This window comes from Oncorhynchus gorbuscha, linkage group LG23, assembly GCF_021184085.1.
Source record: "Oncorhynchus gorbuscha isolate QuinsamMale2020 ecotype Even-year linkage group LG23, OgorEven_v1.0, whole genome shotgun sequence".
NCBI classification, from domain to species: domain Eukaryota; kingdom Metazoa; phylum Chordata; class Actinopteri; order Salmoniformes; family Salmonidae; genus Oncorhynchus; species Oncorhynchus gorbuscha.
In genome coordinates this window covers 59,990,472-60,014,057 of record NC_060195.1, presented here as the reverse complement: position 1 = coordinate 60,014,057, position 23,586 = coordinate 59,990,472, and the positions used below count along the sequence as shown (strand labels likewise).

The 23,586-nt window shown below is 46.5% G+C and overlaps 1 protein-coding gene across 5 annotated transcripts in view; it reads right to left on the bottom strand.

The window, feature by feature from the left end:
- Positions 1 to 23,586, bottom strand: part of xirp2a (xin actin binding repeat containing 2a) — a 70,423-nt gene that overhangs the window by 4,131 nt on the left and 42,706 nt on the right. For 3 of the 5 annotated variants that reach the window (XM_046324440.1, XM_046324439.1, XM_046324443.1), the window contains 6 exons: positions 18,589 to 18,773; positions 17,088 to 17,228; positions 16,057 to 16,149; positions 15,095 to 15,164; positions 11,275 to 11,378; positions 630 to 10,950 (listed from right to left, as the gene is read on the bottom strand). In XM_046324440.1, the coding sequence (XP_046180396.1) occupies positions 630 to 10,950; positions 11,275 to 11,378; positions 15,095 to 15,164; positions 16,057 to 16,149; positions 17,088 to 17,228; positions 18,589 to 18,773 (10,914 nt within the window). Of the gene's footprint in view, positions 1 to 583; positions 10,951 to 11,274; positions 11,379 to 15,094; positions 15,165 to 16,056; positions 16,150 to 17,087; positions 17,229 to 18,588; positions 18,774 to 22,341; positions 22,560 to 23,586 lie in introns of those variants that run through there. The other 2 variants (XM_046324444.1, XM_046324441.1) reach the window with 2 other exon arrangements.

The following is a 23,586-nucleotide window of genomic DNA, read 5'->3' as shown; positions in this document are numbered from 1 at the left end:
TCTTATGCATGATACAACGTGGAGTGCCTGGACACAGCCCTTACCCGTGGTATATTGGCCATATATTACAAACCCTGAGGTGCCTTATTGCTATTATAAACTCGTTACCAACGTAATTAGAGCAGTTAAAATAAATGTTTTGTCATACCTGTGGTATACTGTCTGATATACCATAGGTATTAACCAATCAGCATTCAGGGCTCGAAACAACCCAGTTTATAATTAGAAATATGCAACCACATCCTCACACAAGCATGAAAACATTAATCCATAACTTCCCATCGCTCCTTTTTGCAAAAATAGCTCTATACAGTATCTTAGGCATCAACAAAACCACCCCCCTGTAGACAAGCATATCATGAGGCACGCTCTTGCTGTGTTTTAATGCATTCTAAACAGACTGCCAGTACCCATTAGATTCATTATGCTTTAGAAGTGTTAGTGTCTGTCAGATAAGAATAAAGAAGAACAACAACAAAGGGGAAATGCATAATTAAAAACAGTGCAGATGCAAAACATTAATGCTGAATTTGAAGGCACTGTTAATATTTTTTACTTTCACACAAAAATATGTTAAACACACCATCACTCTCTATTAGTCTCCCCTCATGCTCCACACGTTGGTTTACCCGTCACGACAGTCTCCTGCTGGTGTGTTACAATCTGTGATGTCCTCTGTTCTGAGACACTGAATCCCAGATTCTGGAACATACTCTCTGTTTCGGCCCAGGACTGGTTGAAGCTCTTCAGTACGTCCTCTGTGGCAGCCTCCACAGGAACTGCCATCTCTTCAACCGTCCCTTTCACCACGTCGGCATAGGAGGGAGGGAGGGGACGGGACATGTGGCTCTCAGAGTGCATGCTGGTCTCGCTCCTCACCCCGCTTGTTATGTTGCCAAATTCATCCATGCCAGAGAACTCCTCAGTGACGGACTTGGTTTCGGAATGCCCCGTTGGTTCGGCAGACTCTGATTCTCGCCTCTCTCTCTCCTCTTGTTTCTCTCTCACTTCTTTGAGAGCATTATGGTCACCCAAGTCAAAGGCATTCTTGATGGCCTTGATGTTGAAGGCAGGTGTTTCATCAGTTTTTGACGTTTTGGGGTCTGCCTCTGGATCTTCAGTGTCACTTCCCAGTCTATCTGTAATGATCATGGGATCTTTTCTGATGAACAGCTTCTGTTGTGGTGATTCAAATTGATTGACCAGCTTTGACAGGTCAAGCCTAGGGAGATCCTCTTTCATTATGTCTATATTCACACCCTCAGGAACTTCCTCGAGATCCTCTGGACCCAGGCGCTCCGGGATTTCAATGGGGTCCTTCCGCATGTATGTCCTGCTCACCTCTGCCTTCTGAGCTTCCTCAAAGAAGAACTTCTTGTCTCTGACAGTCATCATGGAGTCATCCATATCAGCCACATCCGGAGTCGTCGTCCCAGTCTCCATCTCCTGTGTCTGCATGTGGATCTCAGGTTCAATCAGCGCTGGGGAATCCTCTCTGTCAAAGGCATGCTCTGTGGTCAGAAACTCAGGCATGGGTGGGGGAGGGGTCATGCCCCTATAGAGCTTCGCAGTGGTGTCCTTCAACTTGGCTAACTTCTCTGAGCTGCTCAAGGTGGGAGAGGGTGTGGCCCTACAGAACCGAGAGGTAGGAGTGCGGGGAGGGGGAGGTGGTGGGGTTGGGGTTGGGGTGGCACCAGACCTGTATGATGGAGGAGGTGAGGGGGTCACCATGAGGGGTGAGTCTGTTCTCCTCACTGATTCAATGCTGATGAATGTAGGTGAAGGTGTTCGCGTTGCAAGCATAGGAGAGGGAACTCTGGGATCAGGACCTTTTACTTCAGTCAGCTCTGGCTTTTTGCTCTCACGAGAGATCTTCTTCTCCTCAACCACTTTCTTATGGGTTTCGACTCTTGATGAGCCAATGGTTGTTTTAGATATCTTGGCTGTTGCTCCTCCAAATCCTTTCTTTTCAGATGCTGGTGCAGGTGGTGGTGCAGGTGATGATGCAGGTGGTGGTGCAGGTGATGATGCAGGTGGTGGTGCAGGTGATGATGCAGGTGCCGGTTCTCTATCCTGTTTTGCCATGGCTGCCATTTGTCCTTCTAAGTTTCCAAGTTTTGCTTGTGCTAAGTTTCTCACGTGGAAAATGATCTCTGTGAGCTTCTTCTTATTCTGCTGAACAGCAACCTGTTTTAAATCATGCTTTTCCTCCGCCCTCATCAACCAGACAGGGACCTCACTAAGTATTGTCCTCACTGAGTTTGAATCCATTTTCCCTGGATGAAGCTTCTTAATGTTAAATAGCAGCTTCTGTACCATTACATATTTCTCTGAATCTGTGCTCTCCTCCACTGATTGAGCTGAGCTTTCCGCCATTGATTGAGCTGCTTCTGTCTGTGCTGCTGCCTTCCCTGCAATGTTCATGGAGACATCCGTTGACTCTGCCTTCGACCTCTCCTGATGCTGCTGCATTTTGCTTACTTCTCCTTGTTGTTGGAAAGACTCGACCTGCTGCTTCTGTGTGCGAACCTGCTGTTTCTGTTTCTGGAAGCTCTGTTGAACTACTCTCTCATTAACAATCACTTGCTCCTGCTTCTGAATGTGCTGTTCCTGCATGCTCTGTTGACTATGGGAGACAGATATGTGGCAGTGCCCTGGAGCTTGAGCTACTGGCATGGGAACTAGCTTTGGCTCTTTGGGAAAAGGGACTTTAATGCCTTTCTGCTTTGCCTTTGTCGTCCTTTGGATCTCCAGCTTTGTTTCCTTGGCAGCTGCAGTTTTTTCAACTTCCTCAGCTTTCTCCTGTATCACATTCGTCGCCACCTTTACTTCATTCTTTGCTGAGCTACTGGTGGCCGTCTGCGTGCTCTCCTGAACTACTCTGGTCTCACTCTTAGAAATAGTCTCCATACCCATTTGATGTACATGTAATTCGTTTTTCACTGCTCGTTGATCTTTTTCCACCACCTCGCTTTTCTCCTCCTTCTCCTTCGGCAACTTCACAGTTCTCACCTTGAAATTTGGTGTCACTTTTGGAATTTTGATTTTGGTGGGCTGAGATGGATTTTTTGTAACTTTCTGTGTGAGAGAGGCGTCAGTATTATTTTCCTCCTCTGCTTTGTATATGACGGCGGATTGGGATTGAAGATGTACATTTTCCTGGACAATGCTCTGAGTGGAGATGATAGACCGTGAGCTAGCATTCATACCACTCTGCTGCTCAGCTACTGAGGATGAAATCACATTAGCACCAGAATGGACTTTAATGTGGGACTCATGGTGAGGGTGAGCAGCATGGACTGAAACAGGCTGATGCTCGCCAGAGGAAACAGACTGATGCTCGCCAGTGGAAACAGCCTGATGTTTTCTGGAGGCAACAGTTGAGGCGAGTTCTTTCCCAGAAGAGACCATAGAGGACTGATCAGTGGTAATATGTTTCTTATCTGAGGAAATATTTCCAGATCCAGAGGTTGATTTCTTTTCCCCCACTGAGATCAAAGGTTTGCTCAGGGGGATATGTGATGGAGCTTTCTTCATGGGCGGCTCTTGTGATGAAATGCATACTTTGCTTTTAAACTGAGTTTCCTCAGCCTGTGTTACCTCTGAGGTCACTTTTGACTGCTCTGTTTTGTGTGCAACTGAGTGTTGTTCACTTGCAGCATTGGTTGAGCCCATCATTTGTATCATACTAGTTGGAGGAGAGGTGGGAGATGTGACTCGTGAAGTGGCGGGAGTTGTGTCTTGTGACTTGTTTCTCTCAGCCTCCTCTCTCTGCACACGATACCTTTCCTCAGCCAGCATCAGTGGGGTTTTGAATTTACTGGCATACGGTTTAGGTTTTGCAACTGGGGCAGGCTCTGCAGGTGGGGGTATTTTGATTGGAGGGATGAATACCTTTTTAGGTGGTCGTGGCAACTCTTCCTGTGGTGGTTTTGCCACTGGGATTGGTGAAGTGATTTTATTCATGGACACTGTAAAATCAGATTGAACCTGTGTGTTGGTAGTATTTGTAGTATTTGTAGTTTCCACCTTTTTACAACCAATTTCACTCTTGACTTCCTTGACTACTGCTTCCTCTTTATGTTCTGTCTGAACTGTCATTGGCTGAGGAGGTGGAGGAGGCGGTGGTGGTACTGCTTGCTTTTTCTGCCATTTTGGTTTGACCAGTATTGGTTTCTTGGGTGGCTCTGATTTTGGGATTTTGAATAAAGGCCTAGCTTTAAATGGCTTTCCAGGTGGTGGTGTAGACACTTGGTGTGGCATTGAGTTCAGCTCTTGCTGTGAGGGCGGTGGAGGAAGAAAGTCTTGCCCTGCCTCGGAGGGTGGGGGTGGGGGAGAAGAGAAAAAGTCAGGCTCCCCGCATTCTGCTGGGGGTGGAGGAGGTGGAGGCGGAAGGTCACTGTCCTGTCTCATAATCAGGGGACGGGATGTGGGAAACATTGGGCTATGGCATGACAGGGACATTGGGCTGCCCGCCACTGGTGAGGGCGGGGGAGGAAGAGACATCTCAGACTCGGATGGTGGAGGCGGGGACGTGGGAGGAGGAGGGAAATGAATCTCAGGCGTCCCTTTCTTTATCATACCTTTTCCCTTCACGTCCAGGTTCCGGAAATTTGTATTCAGATTTTTGACGTTGTGTTTTTGTGTAACAGTCTTATGTTCTGTCACGGTTGTTTGCAACCGTTTCATTGTTTTTGTTTCCTGTGTTTGCTTTGAAACAATATTAGTTTGAGATGTGCTTTGTGTTTCTTTCATCACATGTATGTCTGAGGCTGCTTCATTCTCAGTTATCTGATTCGTTGATGTATTGCCAGTCATCTGATTGGTCATGTTTTTCTTCTTTATGAAGATGGGTTTAGGGGGTGGTGGTATTCTCTGTTTCACAGCCTGTTTTTTAACATGTGTCTGCTGTGAGGACTCAGACATATTGACTGTTTTGACCTGTGTGGTCACGTTCATGTCTGAAACTTGTGTTTCTCTCTGTGTTTCTTTCGTCACATTTATGTCTGAGACTGCTTTATTCTCAGTCATATGATTGGCTGCTTTATTCTCAGTCATATGATTGGCTGATTTATTCACAATCATCTGATTGCCTGCTTTATTCTCAGTTATATGATTGGCTGATTTATTCACACTCATCTGATTGGATGCTTTATTCTCACTCATGTGATTGGCTGATTTATTTACAATCATCTGATTGGCTGCTTTATTCTCAGTCATGTGATTGGCTGATTTATTCACAATCATCTGATTGCCTGCTTTATTCTCAGTCATCTGATTGGCTGCTTTATTCACAGTCCTCTGATTGGCTGCTTTAATCTCTGTCATCTGATTAATTGATGTATTATCGGTCATCTGATTGGTCAGGTTTTTCTTCTTTATGATCATGTGCTTAGGAGGGGGTTGCATTTTCTGTTTTACACTCTGTGTCTGTTCTTTAACTTCAGTCTGTTCTTTTACATGTTCCTGCTGTGAGTCCTCCAAAATATGTACTGTTTGGACCTGTGTTGTCATAGAGTGTTCCTCTTGGGTGAGGGTCTTGCTGCTCTTCACTGATTTGTTCTCGGTGTACGTCCCAGTGTGCTTTTGTGTGGCGTCCTGTAATTTACTGCTCTGACTCTGAGACAGGTTTTTCACAGCAGGGGCTAGATTGACTGTGACGTTCTCATTCTTAGCCACATCTGAGTATTCATGGTCCATCACTTGCTGTGTGGGTAATGGATTTTTCACATGAGCTCTAGGAGCTTTCCTGGGAGGATACTTTCGTACTTTCCGATTGGAATATTCTTTTCTCTGCATCAGATTCTTTATGGCTCCTTTAACATCTCCCTTTATCACCTCCTCCTTCTCCATCTGCGATTGCTCCTCATCCTGGTCCTGCCCCTGCCCTTCGTAGAGGCATTTTATGGAGGTCTTCACATCTCCCTCAGTGCTTCCCCTGCGTTGCATTCGGGGGGATGTGGATGGTTCTAGTAACAGCTGTATTGTGCCTCTCACGTCCCCCTGTTCACTCACTTGGTGCTGGTAAAGCTTTTTCTCACTCGAGGCCTCATGCAAACCCTTCAGCGCAGTATGAATGTCTCCCTTTACAATCTCCTCCTTTTCCATCTCTTTCACTGCCTGCTTAGCCTCTTCTAGTGATTTCAAGGTGCCTTTGATATCGCCGGGCACTAAATCCTCAACAATTACCTCAGTCTTGGTGGTCGACGATTTCTTTAATGATTGGAGGGCTCCTCGGATATCACCTCGGACAATTTCTGGCTTTTCCATTTCCTTGGCTTGGTTTTGAGCCTCCTCCAAAGACCTCAGAGTGGTGTGCAGGTCCCCTTTCACCACTTCCTCTTTCTCTATCACGACTCTCTTGCTAATAGTTTTGGTCAGTGAGTCCAGGGCCGCCCTCAGATCTCCCTTGACAATTTCCTCTTTCTGTAGGTTGTCCAGCAAGAGAGCAGGTTCCATCATGAACACCTTCACAGTGTTGTTGACATCACCAGGGACAATATCGTCCTCAGCTACTGTGCGTTCAATCTGCTGTTGATTCTTCCTTAGTGTCATTTTGGTTTCCATAACGTCGCCGCCAATGATACGTTCCTTCTGCGCCTGTTCTTGTTCCTCATTAGGTTCAAACTGGAGTTGTTTGAGGTAATCCAGTGCCCCAGATTCAATACAGGTGGAGTAAAAGCTAACGTTACCCCTCTCCGTGTCTTCCACCCTTATCCTTTTAGATTCCTCTGACCCTGGGTTGGACAAGAGACTGTGAAGGGTCCTACTGACATTGCCTTTGATGATATCCTCCTTCTCAATGCCACCACCATCTTCCTTATTGAGGAGGGAGTATATAGTCATTCGCACATCTCCCTTTTCATCTTCTTGAATCAGAATTCCACGTTTTGAGGAGCCCTCCTCCTTCAGTAGGTTGTTGATGGCCTCTTGAATGTCGCCTCTGAGGATTTCCTCCTTCTCAACATTGAATCCCTTTTCTTGGTTGAATAGCTGTTTTACTGTTGTGTTGATGTTGCCTCTCTCGTCCTGGTCTATGACTATCCCTGTCTCTGTCATTTCTCGTCTGTTTAGGAGGTTCATCATGATATTGTTCAGATCCCCTCTGATCACCTCCTCCTTCTGGATTTCTGGAGCATCTTGGTTCAAGAGTCTATATTTTGCCATTCTGACATCTCCGATCTCATCCGTCTCAATGAGAATCCCTTGTGAGTCAACCATTTTCTGACAATACAGCTCTTCAAGGGTCTCTTTGATGCTCTTCCCCATTATTTCAGTTCTTTCTACACTGTTCTCATTAAATTTGGTTAAAGGAGTGGTTTCAAAAAGCCATGTTGTTGTCTTTACATCTGCTTGTGGGATCTCCTCCCGGGTGACAACAGTCTCTGTTCCGTCTGACTCTTTAATGCTGTCAAGCGGCTGTTTTTCAAAGAGCCACACAGACTGTTTGACATCTCCTTTCATCACTTCTTCTTTTGTCACGGTCTCCATTTCATCATATTCTGAGCCCTCGCCACGGATCTTATCGATGCTGTGTGTTTCAAACATCCACGAGGCAGTCCTGACCTCCCCTTTTTGGATCTCACTCACACTAACAGTTCTAACATACTTCTGGGACAGTTGATCTGTCTCAAAAAGGTGTTTGTTTGTCTTCACATCACCACCCTGGATATCGTCAACTGTTTTAGTCAACACTTTCATGTCCTCGGCGATTTCATCAAGAGGTTGTGTTTCGAACCTCCACCTGGCCGTGCTGACATCACCTTTCTGGACGTCCTCCTCAGTGACAGATTTGATGACATAGACGTCGTCTGTGTCCCTTATTGAATCCAGAGGTTTTGTTTCAAATAACCACCGGGCCCCCACCACGTCTCCGCTCATGATTTCTTCCTTTGTCATAGTGGTTACTTCATGGTAGTGGCCCTCTTTGTCACAGATTGCATACAGTGGCTGATTTTCAAACATCATGGTGTAGCTTTTCACATCCCCTTTCTCTATATCGTCCCTGATGATGCTCTGGAGTTTTGACATCTCAGTCTCGGTGGACTCCTCTTGGATTTTATCGAGAGAGTAAGTCTCGAAAACGAAGCGTCCTTGACCAACGTTTCCTCCCAGCACATCGGTTACGGTGCGAGTGTCCTTGGCTCCCTCTGTAACCTCACAGATAGTGTCTATAGGTTGGTTTTCAAAAAGCCACGTGTTGTTCACTACATTTCCTTTCTGAATTTCCTCCGCCGTCAGGGTCTTCAGCTTATGCATCGTTTCAGCTGAGGTTGAGGTCATGATGTCTGAAGACCTATTCTGGAAGAGAAACTTCATCCTAGACACATCTCCAGACTGGACATCAATCTTAGTCACTCTCCTGAAGGCACCACTCTCCTCCCCTGTGAGGTTCTCCAGGTTCTCTGTCTCAAAGAGGAAGCGAGCGTGATGCACATCTTTGCCTTGGACGTCCTCTTGTTTGACAGTGCAGGTTTTGAGAACGGTCTCTGATTCGGACTCGGAATGGTCACAGATGTTATCGAGGTTCTGAGTCTCAAAGAGCCATGTGCATGTTTTGACGTCCCCTTTGTTGACCTCCTCAACCTCAGTCTCATTCCTCACCTTATCTGCTTTCTCATACAGATTATCCATTGGTTGAGTCTCGAACAGCCACCTGCAGGTTTTCACATCACCCTTCTCAATTTCAACACTCTCCTTTGTCTTAGTTTCATCTTCTTCAGTGTTGCTAAAATGTTTAATACCATCGAGGGGTTGAGTTTCAAATAACCACTTGGCAGTCTTGACATCGCCCGATTCAATCTCCTCCTTTGATATACCTTTTATAATCTGGAATTTATTGATACTTTCCTCAAACTCATCGATAGGACGTGTTTCAAACATCCACCTGCAGCTGCGAACATCTCCTTTTACTATCTCCTCACGTCGCACGGTTTTCACCTCGTGGTAGTGTCCCTCGCTGTCTTGCATGGCATACATCGGGGTGGATTCAAAAAGAACTTTGTTTGATTTCACAGACCCACTGGTAACACCTTCAACTTGGATTCTCTGTGCCCCCTCACATCTGCTTAAATCCAAGGTTTCAAATCTTTCCTTGTGATTTGTGACGTCGCCCTTATCAAGTTCTTCAAGGTTTATAGTGCGTGTCATTTCCTTCTTCTCCTCCCTTATGTTTTCAAGTGGTTGACTTTCAAAAACCCACTTCTGATGTCTAACATCACCCTTCTCCTCCTCGGACGCAACCATCTTCTGAAGTTTCCCTACTTCAGCCAGATCCTTCAGGTTCTCCATTGGCACTGTCTCAAACAGATGTTTTGCTGATCGCACATCACCTCCTACAATCTCCTCTGAGGGTAAAGGTCTGGCATTGGCATTGTCTTTCAGAGTATCCATCTGCTGTGTCTCGAAAACCAAGCAGTGCTTCCGCACATCTGCTCCAATAATCTCCTCCTTTTGCCTGATGCTTTGCCATTCCTCGTCTTTAATGGAGTCCAGTGTCTTTGTCTCAAACAGCCACCTCCCCCGGTTCACGCCTCCCTGGGAGTTGTCCTCCATGGAGACTCCACAGATCAGCTTCACCTTGGCAGGGTCTTTGTTGATCATGTCCAGAGGCTGGGTCTCAAAGAGCCAGCGGGAGGTCTTCACGTCTCCCTTCTCCATCTCTTCCCTGCGGATGGCGGTGATCTCCAGTATATTTCCAGAGTCGCCCCTGATGACACACATGGGCTGGGTCTCAAACATCCGCGTGGTTGTCTTCACTTCCCCTTTGATCTCCTCAAGCTCTGACTTCAGGTTCAAGAAGTGGCTCTCCTCAATGGTCTCTGTGTGGCTGAGGGAATCCAAGTGTTGCGTTTCAAACAGATACCTGGCCGTTTTCACGTCCCCTCCTGTAATATCTTTAGTGAAGACAACCTCCAAGGCTTGCTCATCCTCCTGGTAGAATTTATTCAGACAATCCAGTGGCTGGGTCTCGAAAAGATAGGTGGCTGTTCGTACATCTCCTCTCGCTAGCTCGGTCAATTTCCCTGTCTGTACGGTGGAGTCTGGGGTGTCTGCACGCAGCGCATCCATGGGCTGGGTCTCAAACATCCAGGCTGTGTATTTGACATCACTTCCTGCAATGATTTCCTGCTCAGCAATGTTATTCACTTCATCATCCTCATCTGGGGTGTCATCTTTAATGGTATCCAGCGGCTTGTTCTCAAACATCCAGCGCATGGACTGCACCTCCCCTTTAAGGATCTCATCCCACTCCAGGTAATCTCCCTCAGGGCTCATACATTCATCCCCACCACTGTTCTCAAACACATAGCAAGCCTGCTGGACTTCCCCGGTCATCTCATCTTCACTATCCAGCTGTGACTGCTCGATCTCTGTGACGTCGGTGAAGTAATCATTCTCCATGGTCCTCCGAACCTCTGGGTGCATGTGCTTGTACAGGCGCTTCAGCTCATTGAGGTTCCTCTGCTTGGAGTACTGCTCTTTGTTGAAGATGTATCTCTGTTGGCCAGCCTGCTCCTGAGGCGGCAGAGAGTCACAGCACTCGGGGGCCTCCTGGGGCATTAGTTCAGCGGGTGGAGGAGGGAAGTGCTCCATGGTCTCATAATCCATGGATGAGGCTGAGGCAGCGGAAGAGGAAGAGACAGCCCCTGTCCTGATATTGGATGAGGCTGAGGCAGCGGTAGAGGAAGAGACAACCCCTGTCCTCATATTGGATGAGGCTAAGGCAGGGGTAGAGGAAGAGACAGCCCCTGTCCTGGTATTGGATGAGGCTGAGGCAGCGGTAGATGAAGAGACAACCCCTGTCCTGATAGTGGATGAGGTTTCATAGCTCGTTGCTGCTGAAGCCCTGGACGACTGTTTCACCGTGGACAAACTTTCATAGATAGCTGCTGCTGAGGAGGACTGGTTTACCGGTGCCCATTGAAACTGGTTATAATCCAGATCAATCTATGGTTTTATGATTGATGGAAAGAAGGACAGGGGTAGTTGCAGTCAGAATATGAAGTGATAGAGAAATGGAAAAGAGGACAGTATAGCAGAATAACCCATAGAGTAGATTTAAGCAGATAATGACATCTCTGAATATGTTTGTTTTTACACAAAATAATAACAACTATCATAAGTTTGTGCTTTTTAAGCTCATCCCATTCTCACGTCATCCAATATACTCAGTACTCACTACCCTCAAAGTGAATTCCCCTGCTTTGATATCATGGCATGGTCTATAGACACACTATAATGGCCACGTAGATAAACAGACTGCATCATTACCTTGATTTGCTTGCCCGGCGTGGCCTGTTCGATCGTCTTCTCATACTGCTGCTTCAAAGCCTGAGTGGAGACCTTTGGTAAGTCCTCTCCTCCTATGACCTTAACTGAAATAGAAACAGGAAGCAGTTGTCTCATTAAACGAGTCTCAGTTTGAAGCCCAGTTGGTTTGGAGGAAACTAAAATTGTGTCTTTAAAACCTACCATTTCCAATTCCGAAAGTGGCATCGATTACCTTATTCCCAGTTGCAATATTTTTTTTTACCTTCCTATGCCTTGATTTAATTTGCAGCCATGCACTGAATTCCTGTTAGAAAATCATCTGCAACACAATTAAATTCCGCACCTCATCTTTGTATCAAAGATAATTGTGTAGTCTAGAGCGATTTTCTAGGTTCGCTAGCCATCTATTGTCGTTCTTTTAACGCAACGTAACGTAAACAACACTGCTAGCTAGCCTGCTAGCCCCCCGAATAGCAACACTGCAGAAACTATTACACTCAACGGAACGACTTGATTAGTGTAGTGTCAACAACGCACCCACTGCCAGCTGGCCTACTTCAGCAGTACTGTATCATTTTAATCATTTTAGTCAATAAGATTCTTGCTACGTAGCTTAACTTTCTGAACATTCGAGACGTGTAGTCCACTTGTCATTCCCAATCTCCTTTGCATTAGCGTAGCCTCTTCTGTAGCCTGTCAACTATGTGTCCGTTTATCCCTGTTCTCTCCTCTCTGCACAGACCATACAAACGCTCCTCACCGCGTGGCCACGGCCACCCTACTCTGGTGGTCCCAGCGCGCACGACCCACGTGGAGTTCCAGGTCTCCGGTAGCCTCTGGAACTGCCAATCTGCGGTCAACAAGGCAGAGTTCATCTCAGCCTATGCCTCCCTCCAGTCCCTCGACTTCTTGGCACTGACGGAAACATGGATCACCACAGACAACACTGCTACTCCTACTGCTCTCTCTTCGTCCGCCCACGTGTTCTCGCACACCCCGAGAGCGTCTGGTCAGCGGGGTGGTGGCACCGGGATCCTCATCTCTCCCAAGTGGTCATTCTCTCTTTCTCCCCTTACCCATCTGTCTATCGCCTCCTTTGAATTCCATGCTGTCACAGTTACTAGCCCTTTCAAGCTTAACATCCTTATCATTTATCGCCCTCCAGGTTCCCTCGGAGAGTTCATCAATGAGCTTGATGCCTTGATAAGCTCCTTTCCTGAGGACGGCTCACCTCTCACAGTTCTGGGCGAACCTTTGACTCTTTCCTCTCTGCCTCCTTCTTTCCACTCCTCTCCTCTTTTGACCTCACCCTCTCACCTTCCCCCTACTCACAAGGCAGGCAATACCTCATCTTTACTAGATGCTGTTCTTCCACTAACCTCATTGCAACTCCCCTCCAAGTCTCCGACCACTGCCTTGTATCCTTTTCCCTCTCGCTCTCATCCAACACCTCCCACACTGCCCCTACTCGGATGGTATCGCGCCGTCCCAACCTTCGCTCTCTCTCCCCCGCTACTCTCTCCTCTTCCATCCTATCATCTCTTCCCTCCGCTCAAACCTTCTCCCACCTATCTCCTGATTCTGCCTCCTCAACCCTCCTCTCCTCCCTCTCTGCATCCCTTGACTCTCTATGTCCCCTATCCTCCAGGCCGGCTCGGTCCTCCCCTCCCGCTCCGTGGCTCGATGACTCATTGCGAGCTCACAGAACAGGGCTCCGGGCAGCCGAGCGGAAATGGAGGAAAAAGGCATCCTTTCACTCCCTCCTCTCTACATTTTCCTCCTCTGTCTCTGCTGCTAAAGCCACTTTCTACCACGCTAAATTCCAAGCATCTGCCTCTAACCCTAGGAAGCTCTTTGCCACCTTCTCCTCCCTCCTGAATCCTCCGCCCCCTCCCCCTCCTCCCTCTCTGCAGATGACTTCGTCAACCATTTTGAAAAGAAGGTCGACGACATCCGATCCTCGTTTGCTAAGTCAAACGACACCGCTGGTTCTGCTCACACTGCCCTACCCTGTGCTCTGACCTCTTTCTCCCCTCTCTCTCCAGATGAAATCTCGCGTCTTGTGACGGCCGGCCGCCCAACAACCTGCCCGCTTGACCCTATCCCCTCCTCTCTTCTCCAGACCATTTTCGGAGACCTTCTCCCTTACCTCACCTCGCTCATCAACTCATCCCTGACCGTTGGCTACGTCCCTTCCGTCTTCAAGAGAGCGAGAGTTGCACCCCTTCTGAAAAAACCTACACTCGATCCCTCCGATGTCAACAATTACAGACCAGTATCCCTTCTTTCTTTTCTCTCCAAAACTCTTGAACGTGCCGTCCTTGGCCAGCTCTCCCGCTATCTCTCTCTGAATGACCTTCTTGATCCAAATCAGTCAGGTTTCAAGACTAGTCATTCAACTGAGACTGCTCTCCTCTGTATCACGGAGGCGCTCCGCACTGCTAAAGCTAACTCTCTCTCCTCTGCTCTCATCCTTCTAGATCTATCGGCTGCCTTCGATACTGTGAACCATCAGATCCTCCTCTCCACCCTCTCCGAGTTGGGCATCTCCACGCGGCCCACGCTTGGATTGCGTCCTACCTGACAGGTCGTCCTATGGCGTGGCGAGAATCTGTCTCCTCACCACGCGCTCTCACCACTGGTGTCCCCAGGGCTCTGTTCTTGGCCCTCTCCTATTCTCGCTATACACCAAGTCACTTGGCTCTGTCATAACCTCACATGGTCTCTCTTATCATTGCTATGCAGACGACACACAATTAATCTTCTCCTTTCCCCATTCTGATGACCAGGTGGCGAATCGCATCTCTGCATGTCTGGCAGACATATCAGTGTGGATGACGGATCACCACCTCAAGCTGAACCTTGCTCTTCCTCCCGGGGAAGGACTGCCCGTTCCATGATCTGCCATCACGGTTGACAACTCCATTGTGTCCTCCTTCCCAGAGCGCCAAGAACCTTGGCGTGATCCTGTGTCGTTCTCAACTAACATCAAGGCGGTGGCCCGTTCCTGTAGGTTCATGCTCTACAACATCCGCAGAGTTGCCTCACACAGGAAGCGGCGCAGGTCCTAATCCAGGCACTTGTCATCTCCCGTCTGGATTACTGCAACTCGCTGTTGGCTGGGCTCCCTGCCTGTGCCATTAAACCCCTTCAACTCATCCAGAACGCCGCAGCCCGTCTGGTGTTCAACCTTCCCAAGTTCTCTCACATCACCCCGCTCCTCCGTTCTCTCCACTGGCTTCCAGTTGAAGCTCGCATCCGCTACAAGACCATGGTGCTTGCCTACGGAGCTGTGAGGGGAACGGCACCTCAGTACCTCCAGGCTCTGATCAGGCCCTACACCCAAACAAGGGCACTGCGTTCATCCACCTCTGGCCTGCTCGCCTCCCTACCACTGAGGAAGTACAGCTCCCGCTCAGCCCAGTCAAAACTGTTCGCTGCCCTGGCCCCCAATGGTGGAACAAACTCCCTCACGACGCCAGGACAGCGGAGTCAATCACCACCTTCCGGAGACACCTGAAACCCCACCTCTTTAAGGAATACCTAGGATAGGTTAAGTAATCCCTCTCACCCCACCCCCCCTAAGTTTTAGATGCACTATTGTTAAGTGACTGTCCCACTGGCTGTCATAAGGTGAATGCACCAATTTGTAAGTCGCTCTGGATAAGAGCGTCTGCTAAATGACTTAAATGTAATGTAATGTAAATGTAATTTTGGCTTGGAGAATAATCCTTTTCAAAAGTCATTACTATACAGCATACACTCTAGGCTGTGATCAAAAAAAGGCCAAAATTCAAATATGAATAGTATTATAAGCTACCTGTTTCATCATAATGGTTTTCATAACTGGAGGCCACGTTGCTTTGTTGACCTCTTTGATCATGAGTCACCTGTAATGAGATGGAGGCAAGTGGTGAGCACAACAGGCAATTCTTCAAATTGATTTCCTTCACACACAGACAACAGAAAGGGTGTGTAAGTGGAATAAATTCACAATGAAAACAGTATTTGTCTTACCACATAAGGTTAATTTAGCCCTGCATTTATATATATATATTTTTTACTTTACTCTGTGTTGGAAAACTTTGGAAAAAACAAATAAAGTGACATGAGAAACAAAAAGTGTTACAATTTGTCACACCCTGGTCATAGAGAGGTTTTTATTCTCTATTTTGGTTAGGCCAGGGTGTGACTAGGGTGGGCATTCTATGTTCATGTTCCTATGTTTTCTATTTCTTTGTGTTTGGCCAGGTATGGTTCTCAATCAGGGACAGCTGTCTATCGTTGTCTCTGATTGGGAATCATACTTAGATAGCCCCCCCCCCTTCAGTGTGGGATCTTGTTCTTTCGGTTGTGTGCAGGTAGTTGGCACAACGAAGCTGTTTGGTCGTTGTATTCTTTGTTTTCCCTAAAAGTGTCACTTCATTATTCAATTATGTGGAACTCAAAGAACACTGCTTCTTGGTCTCATCCTTCCGACGTACACTTAATTATAGATGTTGGGGCAGGTGCGGGGAGAGCTGACATATTGAGTAGATGTGCACTAAAATGATGGGAAGCGGCCTAGCAGGCTCCGGGATGGGCTCAATATGCGTTTGTGAGAAATAGGCTTAGTTTGAGACTGCACAGTTGCAGGGTTAAGGGTCCAACTGAATATAAAGAATATTTTTTTTAAATATTGAAAAAATAAATATATATATGAGAGAAGTTGAGTACTGATCTGAATTCATTGGTAAATACCAGGTGAGTAATGTATTGTAATAAAGCATGAGTGTACAACACCTCCTGGTCATGGAAGTAGGCCACTTGCTGAGTGGTGGGAATGACCTCTCTGACACTGCTTCTCACTGTCACCTCCTGTGAGCTGGACACCTCCTGTCAGAAAGACCACACACAGACCGTTCACACATATTTATGATTTACAAACACAAATGTCTCCAGATGCCGGTGGGTGTGGTTTACGCCGGTTCTGCTTTACATGGGTACTTTAGATGAGGGTGGCATACAGTATTTTGTCACAAACCCGCTCGACTGGCGTCTGTTCCCGTCGCTGACAGGTTGCAAGCAACACACTCGCACACAAACACTTTAACACACACACATTGTAGCTAGCAGTCACAAACACACAGCGGTATTGTGTTCCCCCTGACAGCAGACCATATTTAGCAGCAGGAGGGGGAAAATATGAATGTTCAGAGAGCAAAGCTTACTGGAATATCCATCTGTTGTACATAATACATGATTTCCTGTCAATTGCAGAGCTCTCCCCGTGAGAATAGTAATGCCAGTATTTTATTAGACAGTAACTTAAGGAGAGAGTGAGTGACAAATAGAGAGAGGTGGAAAATCTCTGAAGTAAAATGAAAATACACCAAATGCACCTCAAATAGGTTTTTAGAAATGGAATATTTGTAATTGGACTTTCTCTCCCTGGCATTGTACCTCGGCCCTCATTGAAAATAAGAATTTGTTCTTTACTGACTTGCCTAGTTAAATGAAGGTTAAATCAAATAAATGTTTTCAAAAATGTAGAGCGTAGAAGCGTACATGTCAGAATAGTACTGGCTCCCTGAGACCAGGTCTGGTATAACATATGTTGTTGCTGTACAACTTGCCATACAGCAAAACAAAACAGCATGTGGACCCATTACCTGAGCCGCAGAGACACGTAAAAAGGCTCTTGACACATCAGTAACAACAACACAACAAAACCCACTGCTCCACATCTGCCCACAGCCCCAGTGCAATATAAATAAATACGAATGAAGGATTTCTATGTATGGCTTATGCCTTGCCTGTTTAGTTGCCAGTACCTGCACGGATCTCTTTTCTACGTGGATCTGAGTAACACTGGTCTGGGACTGGGAGGATGAGGCGTACTCCTGGCTCTCAAACTGTTTCTTCACGCTGGCCAGACCCCCTGGCAGAGAACAGGCTTCAGACTCCTCCATAACCTATGAAGAGAAGACATAGGCATCATTCGTTTGAGTCCTCTCCATGCAAAGGGCTCTCAGAAGAGTATCTTCAGGGGTACAGTGGTAGTTAATGCAGACGCGATAGTTCCTGGGACGTCCTGAAGGGGGCATAAGTGAGCAGCATATTCCACAGGACTGGACTACTTTCCCTAAATACAGTAGGGAGTTATGACCTCATGACATTTGCAAGAGAAGGATGTCCCCAGTCTCCCCACACGATTGGAGATCCCAAACATCTGTGACACCAAGTCAAATCAAACTAACTAGTACAACACGGCATAACAGTATCAAGCTATGTTTTAGTGGCGTATGCAGACAGTAGCTGTAAAGGTATGGATGGATAATTCTGGTCCAGATTCTGTCTGTTACCCCTCGTAGTGTGCAGTAACCCTACAGCCCAGCCTCCCACCGGCAGCTGTCAGCAGCTTCCCCATGGGCCGTGACACTGGGATCAACGGAGGTCACCGCAGTGGCACCGACAAATGACACTGATGGCCTTAGATGCAAATCAACATTGGTATCATTATTCAGTACTGAATGTAAAAGTAGATGATACATGATGAATGTTGATATCCCACTACTTGTCTTCAGAATTGTACACGTTACTGTGTGGACAGAGGTTCCTGGAATATGTGGTTGCTGGAAGATCTTTGTCGTGTCCAGGAATATTCAACACTGGGTTTCTTTATGACAAAAGAGGAATTATTTCTATCCATGAGGCTTCTCAGTATAAAAAGGCTTAGAAATACAACAACGTCTTCCTGACGTTCCTTTCAGTTCCAATCAGATAACAGTGACCTGGGTATAGAGAAGCTGAATGGAATGCAACAGACCAGGGAAGAGAAGCCGTATAATAGTGAATACTAGTGAACCGCTGAGAATAGTAAAGGGCTAAAAGGTTGCGGCTCCGATGGCTTCAGTCCACAGACTGAGTTGAATTAATGGCCTCGGCTTAAACATGCCCTCGTTTTCAATTACAGGTTGGACAAAGTGTAAGCTGCTTCCAGAAAGGTGTTTCTTTACTCTGATGAACCAGGCACGTAAAGCTCTTTTTTTGTTGTGTTTTATTTTTTTACACAGCAGATTTGCGTGGTCATGGATGTCTGTGTCGAAACGTTTTGAGAATGTGTCATATTTGGAGGTATGTGAAAATGTTCTGTTAATAATGTCCATTAAAATGGGATGCACTGGCAATTATACCACGCACATTTCAATGTGTGTGTTTGAAAGTATAGTGTCTGTCTGCCTGTCCTGCCTGCTTATCAGCCTGTCTGGTTATTATCCTTGGAGTGTCTTTCCCTCCATCTCTCTTTACGTCCTTGTGGAAGTATCCCCTTACCGTGGCGGATGAGCTGCTGGCCTCCTTCTTGGACACGGCAGCCTGATACATGGCCATGCGTTCCTTTAGTGACACGGACTCCGGCTCCTCGCTGGTGGGCGTTCCTCCGTCTCCTTTCCTCTGACTCGCCACCCCTTCCCTTTCCTCAGGACGTCCTGACCTGGTTCCACCCGCGCTGCCCGCAGCTGCAAAACACAACAGACATGGAGTTTACTCTCCAGGACATGAGAATGCAGTTTATGCACGGAACGAGCCGAATCCGTTTGTCACGCGAATTGCTGCATTTGCTCTTACCATTGATTTACAGTGAATCTATGGTTTACGTAAAAGTCAGATCAGTTATTAGTCAACTTTTCAACTTTTCCCATTGATGTCCACCATTTTGTGGTGCCAATAGACTTATGGTCAAATAAAATAAAACATGTGCAAACAGAATAGATACTTTCAAGAGATACTTGTTGAAATAACAATGGATGACATTGGAAAAGAGTTGTGCTAGCTACATCCTATTATTAAGGACAGGGCCATGATGTAACTGCGACACAGAGACAACAGTGAAAACCTCTACCAGTGGAAGCTGCTGTGGGGAGGACGGCTCATAATAATGGCTGGAACGGAGTCAATGGAATGGTACCAAACACAAACGTGGTTTCCATGTAGTTTATACCATTCCACCCAGTGATTACTGTGAGCCGTCCTCCCCTCAGCAGCCTCCACTCATCTCTTCTGCCATCCACGTTAGCTTGACTCCTCCGCCTGGCTTGTTCCAGAACCACGTCCCCTCACATGTTTCGTACATGACCCCTCGATACAGAGCCATAGGCATGACAATGGGGATTCACAAAGGATGTTGTCATGAAACTGAAGCGAGTCACACTCATCAATCAAACAGGACTGCTCTAACATCACACGCACACGCACACACACACACAAATTGGACGCACACACTGATTAGCGGTAAGTACGGTACATCCCTATAGACGTCCAGTTAGTGTCAAATATTGATTTATGGTTGACTCCGCTACGCTATAAGGCATCATTAAGCCAGTGAGATGACTCCACTGAGGATCTCTGTAGCACCCACACCGGACCTCAAGGCTTTTAGCATGTTGATTCTGCCGGGGTTATAATGCATTGAGATCAAAGAGGACACGGATGGTAATGGTCATTGTGTTGTGTAGTACACGTTGACATTCCTACGTTGTGGATTTTCTCTGCTGTTCCACATACTGGGGCGGGATCGTAGCCAAAACAGAAGCACATGGATAGAGCACTGGTATATTTTAAGGAACTGTTCCAATGGTATCTCAGCTACTACTATTAGCGATATAAAGCTATTCTTTGCCTGGTACATACCGTGCGCATATACCCCTATGGAGACGAGCTAGTCGTCCTAATGCCTGTCAGAAAGTCCTATGAATACATGTGTTACTCTCTGCCGGTTTGATTTCCTATTCCTGGAATTGACTGGTTGTCTGACCGGATGACACAAGTCTATTGAAACAAGGCCAAAATATATATTCGTCTCATAAACGCACATGATTTCTCACAGGAGCCAATCACTTGAATTGGCTACCATGTGATGAAAGCACATTCCCTTAAACCACCATTTTTAGATCCTCCTGCTATGGCGGGCGAGTTCATGTTAACCAATCACCCTGCGCTGCCGAGAGAGATAGCTAGAGGATGACACACCAGCACAGCAATGTCCAAAAATAAATGTGGGTTTTACCCGCTCTTGACTATAAATACAGGTCAGATACCCTACACCTGAGATCACCTGAAACCGACACTCGTTTAACACAGCGAACGTGGGATAATGTCCTCATTTATCACTGGGGATAGGTGCGTACCACACATAAGGCTAAATTAATCGTTAGAACCTTCGTAGGAGCATCGTTAAATCTCAGAGCTGTTTCCCAAAACCATTATTAATGTTGGACTTGAAAATGTTTGTAATCTAACGCCTGCCTCGGACCACTCGTATAACAGCAAAGTGCATTGTTAAAAGAGTTTTTTTTGCGGTCCCGCATCACTTTATACAGAGCAGATCTCCGGTAATTAGAATAAGCCACCTTAATATTTGTAGCCGTAGGTGGTAATATCTCTCTAGGAGCTGATCCGCCGTCAGTTTTGTGAACTAATTCTAATGTTAAGGAAAGATTTTAATATAGAAAGCTGGTCCGAGAGCAGCGCTCCCTTTCTTCTGATCCTATCAGTATTGGCACATGCCCTAACGACGCACTGAGTGACCGTTCTCTCTGCGTGGTGTTTTGGGAAACATGTGTTACATCTTCAGCCGTTGTAGGGAAACGCGTGTTACATCTTCGGACCGTGTAGGAAAGATGCATATTTTAAACAATCCTAATCCTAAATTACAATGCTATCGGGAAACTGGGCCCTGGGCTGTCAGTAAGACCGAAAGACATACAAGCGTTCTGATGCCATAAAAAAACGCTGACTAAACCAAGCTCCACGAGAGTCGCAAAATGTATCCTCCTTTTTTTTGTATCCCAGTAAGAGAAAGAGGGGATGAAGGGAAGGAGAGAGAGAGAGGTCAAACACAAGGACATCTCAAAAGAGCAACATTTCTCCAGAAGCCTAAAAGCTTTTTCCTCTACATCACTGGCGTGTTCCTCTGTTTAATCAGCGATATCAACCAATTTCAATGATTATAACGTTTACAAATGGCTTACTGGGTAAAATGCCATAAACTTCCAGCAGATTACCATCTGTTTGCGTTTCGACATTGCTATCTTAAAAGCAGAGGTGCTTTCACTCATTTTATTTTCCTACATGAATTCCCCTTCCATGGAAGGCCACCTACTGTATGATTAGTCAGCAGTGTGTTTTCACCAACTCCACATGGCAGGGATGGGTGGCTCTTGTTCTCTTCCTTGAGTGTTAAGTCTTAATCTCTGATATGCGGGGCAGCGGCGGCTTCATCTGGCTCTAGGGATAGGAGGGGGAGGTTGAGGCGGCGGGTGGCTGGCTGAAGGTGGCGGGTGGGCGTCAGGAAAAGTCTATGTGGGAGACAGTATGTGTGGGTATGCATGGCTCAGTGGCTATATTGAGCTGAGCCAGGGCCGCAAATGGATCAAAGAGACCACTGGATCAGCCTCAAGCACTTGGTCACAATGTTTCTACTGAGTACGCTCACAGTCGGAGAGCATTCCAGGCAAAATAACTAAGTCATATCAGATTGGAAAAACCAAGCTGACTTCATGCATACTTAACAATCCCACATCCTCGTGGAATCATGCTTCCTTTCGCAATTTTACATTTGATTAATTTAGCAGACGCTCTTATCCAGAGCGTCAACTAGGGTCAAGTGCCTTGCTTAAAGGCACATCAACAGATCCCTCACCTAGATACCTCGGGGATTTGAACCATCGACACCTCGGTCACCAGCACAATCAGCTTCATCTGACAACTCTATACTTCTTGAACACGTTTAGAAGACTCTAGCTGTAATTCCAGGCCTGTTTTACATGGTAAAACAACCTCGTCGTACAACTACACGCAACCAAAAGCTGTATAAAGCTGATAAGGCAATCTACTGTCAACACAGTCAATTCACCATTCAGCCTCTCATTCATCCAGTACATATAGCATCTCTCTCCACATATCTCTAAGTGTCTTTGTGTTCTCACTCAAATCAATTACGTGACAATGAATGTCAGTCCACCTTTACATGCAGAGTATTGTAACACACTGAAAGGCTATGAAGGTTGTAAAGACTGGCTTACTTACTGTAGTGCTCTCTATGCCTTTAGCACGACCGTGTACCTCGACAATACAATCCCACAGATAATGTTGAAGAGCCTTGAAATCCCCTGGGAGCCAGCAGCAGGGTCCTTTTGCCCAGCCGTTACCAGAGGAAACGGAAAAAAAACCTGAGAGGTGATTTAATGAGGGTTGGAGACCAGCTCCAGCAGTGTGCGATCAGCTCAGCTCTGTGTGGCCTAGTGGACAGTGACAGCTGATTTTATTTTAGATTCCCCCCCTTCCTAAAAGACAGAGCTCAGGAGGGGTAGGGGGGGCTTTTTTTAGATGAGGTACCCTACATGCCTTTTACCTTAAGTCACACGGACCTAACGGAACAGACGTCCTGCACTGAGACCTCGAAACCAGACCCGCATCCCTAATTTCTCCGAGAGGGGGGGAAAAGACGAAGGGGTGGGGGCTAATCAACCCAATGAGAGGACCAACTCAAATAACCTCATACAGGTCCCCAAATCCAGAAATATTGACAATGATGATTCACCATTATTTTAATATCTTTGATGATGAAATGTGTGAAACCACCCTAGGCTCCCTTTTAAGAGCCACAGACAGCAGGACTTTTTACATGCCAGAAATGAAAGGTAGAAAGTGAAGGGGACTGATTAAAGGGCAGATACCTGAGGTTCAGGGATCTCCCTTGGCTGCCCGGGCCCAGATGGGGAACAGGGATACCAGATGGGCAGGAGTCCCCTCTGAGACCACAACAGAGCCGCCTGTCATAGCTCGCCCTGATCATGGCATTTACAACAATCCCTCTCATATCTTAGTGTGTGTGTGTGTGTGTTTGTTTGTGGTACCGGGCCTCTCTAAGTAACTTTGTGCCATTGAAGCTCCCTCCCCTTAAGTTACTGCCCAGCCTTTCTGAACTGCATGGATGAACAGCACCTTATCACCTGAAGATGGAAGAACATCGCCCAAGACCTGCCAGATCTCTACATTCGTTTTGTTTGTTTTTACAGCGTGTTTGAGATTCTCTTTGTAATGAAAAGCGCTATATAAAATACATCTATTACTATTATAATTATTATTAAAGCCACATGTGTTCTGGGAATCATTGAAAACATCTCCAGGAACAGTTACATAAGTGCATGCCTTAAAGTTTGAGTCCATAGTTGCTCGATCCATTTTAGGACTTAATGATTCCCATTGGTTCCTGACGAATATCTTATAAATGCCTCATGAGCTTATTTTCAACTGTCACACTCCACCAGA